An 8824-nucleotide genomic window follows, 5' to 3' on the forward strand; every position below is an offset into this window, starting at 1 on the left:
TTGCATTGTGGTAAACTGTGGTCAATGTCATGAGACAAAGTGTATGTGAACTGCTGTATGGAAAGTGAATTTGCTCTGTAAATCTTCACCCAAATCATAATTAAAAAAAAAAAAAAGAGGAGACATGACAGGCAAGGCTGTGGGACGAAGAGCCCCACGGCGGATGGAGGTGCCCAGCCAACCCTGCAGGTGCCCAAGGCCACAAGAATCTACGAGCTGCTGCGTTAAGGCCCCACCCTGACCCACTGGGACATCCGTCAAACACAGCAATTCAAGATGCTCAGTGACCAAAGGCTCCAAACCCAGCATCTTTTTCTTAAAAGCGGAACAGTAAAAGAAAACACTGGCTTGCCGTTAGTTTCTTTGGCAGGCATGACAGGTGACCACAGGGTAAACTGGAGCACACGTCTCTGCACGCAGAGTTCATATTTACTCCCTCCCCCACAAGACAACCATTAACTTTGTGCAAACATAACAGTAGGTCTGATTGTGTGAAAGGTTACAGCAGCCAAGGGACAGGAGTATCTTCAGCGAGTGGCCGTCACGTGGAACAGGCCACTGACGGTCATACCTAGAGTGACTGGGTGTCACCTGCCCCAGGCCCTGTGCTGAGCACATGATGGGCGTCATCTTCACCCTAACCAGAGAGCCCAACGGCAGAGCAGGATCACAGAGGCACAGACCCTGCCACGGGGGCACACAGCATTCCAGCACCAACCCTGTGGCCCTCGGAGTTCCCGTAGACTCCCTCTATGCATTTATTAATGTTCACGTGATGGTGGTGGGAAGGGGCCTAGGGCAACGGTGTTCAAAGACCTGGAACTCAGATTCCAGCAACATCCAAACACATGTCCTCTTGGTCTGAAAACTGGGGAGCCAGCCACCAGCCTGCTCTCCCTACAGAAGGTGGCCCCGATTGGTCGGCTGAGAGTTCCACGGGCCTCCTGCCGCTCACAGCATCCTCTCCAGGTTCTAGGACACAACTGTGTGCTAGTCCAGAGTCATTGTAAAATTAAAAAACGACATTTTCAAAAATTAACCACTGTGGGGAGGGGTGTTGATAAAAAATACCTCTGCAGAGAGAGTCCTGGTAAACCTCAAATTACCAGAGGACTGTGGGCGTACACCTGGTTACAGATGTGAAGGTGGCAGCGTCCTAGGGGAAGGCAGGAGCACAGTGCAGTGGTAGTGACCCACCGGCGTACTGCAGGCCCACCCACCTTCTTTCCTAAGGCATGCACGTGCCTCCCAGGGCTCAGAAATGTGACACCATTTGATCTGCAGCCTATACAACCATGAGACCAGAAGAACTAGATGGTGCCCAGCTACCACTGTCATCCACTTGGAAGGGGATCTATGTAGGAGATCCTTGATTGAGAGGGAGAACAGTGTATCAAGACAGCTGTCTTGATGAGCTTGTCCCTCTGAGCCAGCTGCCTTAGGGGGGAAGGAGAAGGCACAGCAGCGGACAGGCAGGGGGGATCCTCGATGGCCTATACACAGATTTTAAGAAGCCAGCTTATCTTAGCTCACTAAACCTGGACACACAGGTAAATGGTAAAGACTTGAACAGGTGCTAAAGAGTCAAACCAGTGGTGAGTGGGCAGGAAGGAACTGGGAGGCAGAGGCAAGGCATGACGGAGGCGGCCGGGGAGGTGGCAGGCAGTGAATGTCACTGGGAACGAGCAGCAGAGCACAAGGCCCTGGGCTGAGGACTGGCAATGTCTGAAACAGTCACCTCCTTCCACAGAGGTCCTGGAAGGACCGGGCCAGCTGACAACAGGGCAGGAGGGTGGATTCCCATGGCACTGCTGGTGGCACCATGGTGGACAGGGCTAGGTCCCCATTCTGCCCAGCCCACACCACGCCCACACCACGCCATCCCATGCAATGTAATGCCAAACTATGCCACACCAGCAACTGCCCTTAGGAGAACGTGGGCCACAGCTCCAAGTCTGCACCCAGCGAGAGGGCCTACAAGCCTCCTGTCACCGAGCAGGCAGGGGACAGGTGGCAGCAGCCCAGTGCCACAGTGAGACGGGATGAAAGCCAGCTCCCTGGTGAGCGAGGCATGGGGTGTGGGGATGGTGGGGAGAGAGAGGATGAACACAACCAGCACACACCCACGGGACGGTCGTGGAAGGGCATTTGTTCAAGGAGCCTGAGGTGACGATGCGTGTGCGGTGAGCACAGGGCGTGGAAGGTGAGATGGCCCGACGCGTGATTACTCACCACAGCTATCACAGGGATGAGCACTCCCAGGTTCCCCGCACTGCTGGAGGCCTGCAAAAGAGCAGTTGGTCACCATGGGCCCAGCCTGCCTCGGTGATGAACCTGAGTTAGGCTTGGTCACCACAGGCCACCCTGCGTTGTCGCAGTGAGCACGTGCAAGGGACTTCACAAACACGCAGGGGCAGCAGTGAGCACTGGGACCTTTTGCAGGACTTCACCAGTACCCAACTGTGTTACTCTGCTGTCAACCAGTCTCCCATATAGGCGCCCAGGTCCACCTACACCCCACACTCGTACCCACGCTGTCCTCCATGCTCACACCCCACACTCATGCCACACTCACACCAGGACATGTGCTCACACTCACACCCACAATCTCAACGACGCTCAGGGCCCACACTCATGACCTATGTTCAGACCCCATGCTCCTACTCCATGCTCATCCCTCACGCTCGCGGCCCGTGGTTAGGCCCAAGTTCACGTCCACACTCACACCCACGCTGGGGTCCATGCACACAGTGGGGCAGCACAGCGGCACTTCAGCACACGCACAGTCGCGCTCTGGCTGGTGAACAGGAGCCAAGCTGAAAGGAGGAACGCAAACGGCCTGGGCCAATGGGTGAAAACAGGGCCGCTACCGTGGCTCCGTGGCCCAGCCCAGTCCAGCCCAAGAAGGAGCACTAAAGCCTGAGTCTTGAGCCTCAGTGTGTGGAGAGAGCCACCGTGGCAGCCGCCAGGGGCTGGGAGGGCCCTCCAGCACCAAGCTAGACCTCCTGGCAGAGAGGAGCAGCTTCGGACTCTCCCGGGACAGGTAACAGCACGGCTCTCAGGCCTCCGTGCCGCCGAGTCCCCGGAGCAGGGCTTCATCCTCGTGTAAGGCGCCTGCCGGGACGACGGCCCCTGTCCTGGACACTGGGCAGCAGCTGTGTCTGTCACTCAGCACGTGTTCAGGGACTGACAGAGGGAGAAGGGCTAGCGCCCTTCAAACCCAGCAGGGTCTTAGGTCCCTTTCTGTCCTCAGGGTCCACATCAGTCACCTCCTCAGAGACCACCCACAGCCTGGTTTCATGTCACTGATCTGCACCTCCAGACCCCATGTGGGCCATGAAGACTTTGTCTGTTTCTCTCACTTCCAGAACCCTGCCACCTAGAATAAGGGCCGGTAAACCAAGGCCAGGGCCACAGCCCACCTACCGCTGGCTTTTCTAAGTAACGTTTAGTTTTGTAAATCAGTATGGAGAATCCTGGATAGAGTGAGAGAACAACGTGGAACAAAACGCAAATTCATAAAAAAGACAAAGTTTGCTGGTATGCTAGAGCCTGGTAAGACCCCCAAGAATACTGAGACTATGGCCCCCACCTACTCTTCAGGTCTAAAACTGAACTCACTCCTGTGGCTCCCAGCCAAACAACGGGCAGACACGTGGGCTGACCGCTTACATCAGGTAGACACACTCCTTGGAGCGATCAGTGGTGGGAGAATAGAAGGGCAGCGTTTGCACAGGGAGACAGCTCGGAGGGTGGGAGTGCATGGGCAGGAAGGACACAGGGAAGAGTAACTATGGGGAGGAACTGGGAAGAGAGTGGTTACACTGTGGGGAATTGCAGTCAATGTCATGAAACAAAATGTGTATGAACTGCTGTATGGAAAATGAATTTGCTCTGTCAACTTTCACCCAAATCAAAATAAAAACTTTAAAAAAGAGACTTTAGCCATGACGCAGAATGGCCACTCGCTCACATGTTGCCGGCTCTTCTGCTACAGTGGCAGAGATGAGTGACCATGATGGAGACCGTGAGACAATTTACAATCTGGCCTTTTTTGGAGAACGTGCACTGACCATGCCTAGGACCACGGCTGGCATGCAGGGGAGGGAGAGAAGGGGAGCAGGAGGAGACCGAAGGAGGAGGAAGGTAGAGCCTGAGCAGAGGGCCTGGTGCCACATGACCCGCCAAGGGTGTGATGGGTAAGGAGGTGACCTGTCCTGGGCCCCCTTCCCCGTCCACCCAATCTCTCTCTCTCTGGAGGATCAAGTTTGTCCCCATGGACCTGTCGCCTTCAGATGGCCTGGTGTTAGTTCACACTTGGCCCTTTTCCTGCGGTCCCTGTGCTCTAAGGTCTGTCCTGGGGTGGCCACAGTCCTGCCGTGGATGAGGGAGGCGAGAGGGATCTGGGCAGGGTGCCATTGTTGGGGTAGCAGGTGTCTGCCACGGGCCAGACACCATTCCCAAGTAAGTGACCATTCCCAAGTAAGTGGTCCTCATCCCCCAGCCCCTGGCAGCATCCCAGAGAAGGCAGTGTACCCCACCACACCCACTCCTTGGTTCTTATCCTTCACTAGACAAACCAACATCACTAGAGAGTGAAGTCACTGAGCTTCCCCAAGATGGCGGCTGGCAGCCCCGGCCAGACCGGCAGGTGCACGCGCGCTGAGCCTACCTTCAAGGCGGGGCCCTTCTCACTGGCCCTCTCGCTGGCGCGCTTCCCCTCCAGCCCCAGCTGCACGAACAGCTCCAGCAGGTTCATGAGCAGCTCATCGACCAGGTGCTCCCCCAAGATGGCGGCTGGCGGCCCTGGCCAGACCGGCAGGTGCACGCGCGCTGAGCCTACCTTCAAGGCGGGGCCCTTCTCACTGGCCCTCTCGCTGGCGCGCTTCCCCTCCAGCCCCAGCTGCACGAACAGCTCCAGCAGGTTCATGAGCAGCTCATCGACCAGGTGCTCATCCTGGATGTTGGCTGCGATGTTGGCCAGGGCATTGATGACGGCCAAGGAGCAGTGCCTGAGGGGAGGGACCGTCACTGGGGCGGCAGACACAACCAGCAGGGCAGCCCCACAGTGCTGCCCTGTCCTCGCTCCTCACACCGATTCAGGCCTGGACTCCGTGCAGGAGGTGGGCGGGCTGAGCAAGGCCCTGGGCCTGCCTCACGGGGCCCCTCTGGAAACAAGGAATACTACGAGGTGATGAAAACATCATTCCTGTAAAAACAGCGACCACCTGCAGGGAGCCACTCCCCACAGAAATGACTGACCCCATTTTCAGAGATGACTGAGGGCCCAAGGAGACGGGTGGAAGTTTCTGGAATCTGCACATCTGGAGGCCTGTGATGGCTCTGGGATATTGTCCGCACTCAACTCAAAGGTGTGATATGACCCAACTAAGCACCGTCTGGCTGGGGCTGGCTGACTTTTCCATCACGTTATTAGCTGTCACTGACTCTGCCCCTGACTCCTGGTGATCTCATAAAAAACAGGGCCAGACTGTTGTGCCCAGAGCATTTTCCATGGCTGAATTTTTCAGAACTAAAATACCAGGCCTTCCTCCCTAGTCTGTCTTAGCCTGGAGGTTCCAATGAATTCTGCTTAGTGTCCCAGCAACACATAAGCCTCCATGGACACACAGGCAGGCGGTGGAGGCTACATGAGACACAGCGGCCAGGAATCAAATCCCGGTCTTCCATATGGAAGGCCAGACTCCTACCACTGCCCCACCACTGCTTTCCCTCCAACTATGCAAACCCACTGCCAGGGAGTCGATTCCTGCTAACAGCGCCCCTAGAGGACAGAGTGGAACTGCCCCAGAGGGTTTCCCAGGCTGTCAATCTTCACAGAAACAAAGCCCCAACCACACCCACTGCCACAGTTGATTTCGACTCACAGCAACTTCCACTGCGTTTCTGAGGTGGTAAATCTTTACAGAAGCAGGTTGCCCCATCTTCCTTCTGAAGAGCAGCTGGGGGCTTTGAACCAGCAACCTCCTGATTGGCAGTCAAATGCCTTAGGCACTATCCCACCAGAGCTCCTTAACTGTGCTGAGAGCTAGCACTTATGGAGTTCCGGTGTCCTTGGCACTGATTTAGGCATGCCATGCAGACATTTAACCCACACACCTGGAGCCAGATGTCATGTACTGGGGATGGTGGAGGTCAAGGAGGCTCGGTATCTCCTGGTCACACAGCCACAGGTTGGCCACACAGACTCAGTGGGGTCACACAGAGGAGTGCTTGGCTTTCATGGTAGGAAAGTGAGGAGCCTGGGTATCTGAGGGCAGAGTGCCACCAAGAGGGCCCCTCATTCTTCTGCCTTCCTGTGTCCCTCTTAACCAGTGATCTGACAAACTCTTGTCACATTTTCCAGAAATGCATAAGTGCATCCCCATCCTCCAGGCATGGCCAGTTACACGCAAGAAAAGGCCATGGGTCCGGAAAGAGAGGCCAGAAGTGACAAAGGTACACACGGCTCCCACACGGAAAACACTCACTTCAAATCCACCAAATTAACCAAACCCACCTGCTTGGACCGTGCCTAAGGACAACTTGGAGACATTCACAAATAGGGAACATTAGGTTGTTCAATGCAGCACTTAAAAGCAAGAGAACCAGAAAAGGAGCTGAGCGCCTGGCTCAGGGACGAGAAGGGACAAGCTCAGTGCTGGGGCACAAGGAGCCCTGCACAGCTATCCACGATGATGTGTGCGAAGGGTCGGCACACCGCAACGCCGTGCCCGGCAGACTCCCACTGCACACAGCATGCCCGGTCTGACTCCGTGCAGAGGAACAGGGCCAGAAGTCGCCCACCGCAACGGCTGCGTATGCACACGGCTGCGTGTGCTTTCACGTGTTGCCAGTGTGTTCAGTTATTTGCAACACAAACTGCTTTCCTTAGGAGGAAAAGTTTATTCACAACACAAACTCCCCAACCTCTGTACCCAAAGGAAGCTAAACAGGGTTGCAGCAGTAAACGCCAAGGGGCCCCGAGAATTACCTGTAGCCGTGATCCTTGTAGTCCTTGGTGGCTGAGTACACAACAGAGCTGGCTTTCACACTGATCTGCTGGAACAGGTTCCACACCTCCTGATAGATGTATTGCTGGAAGACAGCGAGGGAGACCGTTACCATGCCCTGCGGCACCTCCAGGAAACTCAAAAAGGTCCTCCTGTCTTCTGCGGCCAGAGGGAAACCTCAGATTATCAGGGCCCAAAAGGCTATCGGGGGCATCTATTTCCTTTTTTTAAAAAAAACTTTTATTGTCATTTGGGTGAAAGTTGACAGAGCAAATTCATTTTCCACACAGCAGCTCATACGCATTTTGTTGCGTGACATTGACTGCCATTCCCCACAACGTAACCGCTCTCTGCCCACTTCCTCCCTGTGGCCACCTCCTGTGCCCTTCCCTCCCATGCACTCCTGCCCCCTGAGCTGTCTCCCTGTGCAAACACTGCCCTTCTCTCTCAGGACTGATTGCTCTAAGGAGTGTATCTACTTGATGGAAATATTCACCCCATATGCCTATGTGGCTGGAAGCCACGGGACAGAGTTCAGTTCCAGACCTGAAGGGTAACGAGGGGCCATAGTCTCAGGGGTCTCACCAGGCTCTATCAGATGAGCAAACCCAATCTTTTTTTTTTATGATGTTGAGTTTTGTTCCACAGTATTCTCCCACTCTCTGCAGGATCTCCTATATCAACCCCCTCCAAGGGGGTGTCTATTTCAAAAGCTTTAAAAAAACCTCAAAGAAAAAGCTAAAAGGGAGGTCACTTCGATTCCTATCCTATTACAAGTTAGGACCACTGCAAGAAATGAGTTTGGCTCTTTCATTTCCCAGAACATAGGGAACTTTTACACTGCCCACTTCCACCTGAGAAACCCCACTGATCAGTGTGAAGACAACCTGAGTATCTCACTCCATTGCAAGGTAAGTTAAGATCTGTACCTTCCCATCCTTAATAATCAAAGGCTTTGAACGAGGCCTGCAGCACGTGAGTAGGTTTGAAGGCTCTGGTCTCTAGGCCAGGGGTTCCCTTACATTTCCAGTGATGACCAGGCAACCCAGCTGGTCAATGATGAGCACGTCGAGAGGTGAGGGTGGCTGGCAGAATTTCTGCTGCAGGATCTGCAGAATTGGCTCCATGATCTTGGGAGTGTCCCTCAGGGCCACTGCAATGTGTCCCAAAGCCCGGATAGTGTGGTCAGGAATCAGGTGGGCATCCCTATGGGAGGGAAGAGCACAAACTTCTAGAACAGTCCTTGAGCATGAGATAGTGAAAAACTCTCACTGTAAAACCCCCAGGGGCACCAAACTGCGGGAGGTGGGCTGTAGATTCAACTTTGCCACCGTCTTGATGAGGCATTAATCTGAAGACGACAGTCAGGTGTCTGTAAGAACCAGGAGGAAGATATAAGCCTTGGACACTAGGCTGATGACAGAGCTCCTTCTCTATTCCCAACTGGTGGTCCACGATAGACACTCCAAGGAGGTGTCACCTCAAGTCTTATGACAAATGTCAATTCATGACTCCCCTCAACGACAAGAGAAGCAATGCCAGATCCAGACTGGTTAAGAGAACCCCATCCTGCCAACTATATCAAACCGATCAAGACAGACTGAGATCATCCAGTCCTGACACGGTGCGGTGTAGTAAATTACTTAGTGTGGCTTTTCTACCCATAAGTCTTTGTAAACTCCAAGGTGGGATTTTGTATGAGCAACTGAGCAGCCCCTGATTGCTGAGGCTATCCACCTGGGTTATTTCTGTTGGGAGTGGCACAATACAATGTTCTGGGAGGTGCCCACTCTCTCTCAGGTGCTTAGAGT

At 54.4% G+C, this 8824-nt stretch overlaps 1 protein-coding gene across 1 annotated transcript in view; it reads right to left on the bottom strand.

The window, feature by feature from the left end:
* The window catches only part of PI4KA (phosphatidylinositol 4-kinase alpha), a 170336-nt gene that overhangs the window by 88322 nt on the left and 73190 nt on the right, over positions 1-8824 (bottom strand). The window contains exons 16-19 of the mRNA XM_007955458.1: positions 8036-8219; positions 6995-7098; positions 4844-5012; positions 2233-2283 (exon numbers count right to left, since the gene is read on the bottom strand). Of these exons, the coding sequence (XP_007953649.1) occupies positions 2233-2283; positions 4844-5012; positions 6995-7098; positions 8036-8219 (508 nt within the window). The remainder of the gene's footprint in view (positions 1-2232; positions 2284-4843; positions 5013-6994; positions 7099-8035; positions 8220-8824) is intronic.

The sequence above is a fragment of the Orycteropus afer genome, unplaced genomic scaffold, assembly GCF_000298275.1.
Source record: "Orycteropus afer afer isolate SDZICR_OR568_19922 unplaced genomic scaffold, OryAfe1.0 scaffold00502, whole genome shotgun sequence".
Classification (NCBI taxonomy): Eukaryota; Metazoa; Chordata; class Mammalia; order Tubulidentata; family Orycteropodidae; genus Orycteropus; species Orycteropus afer.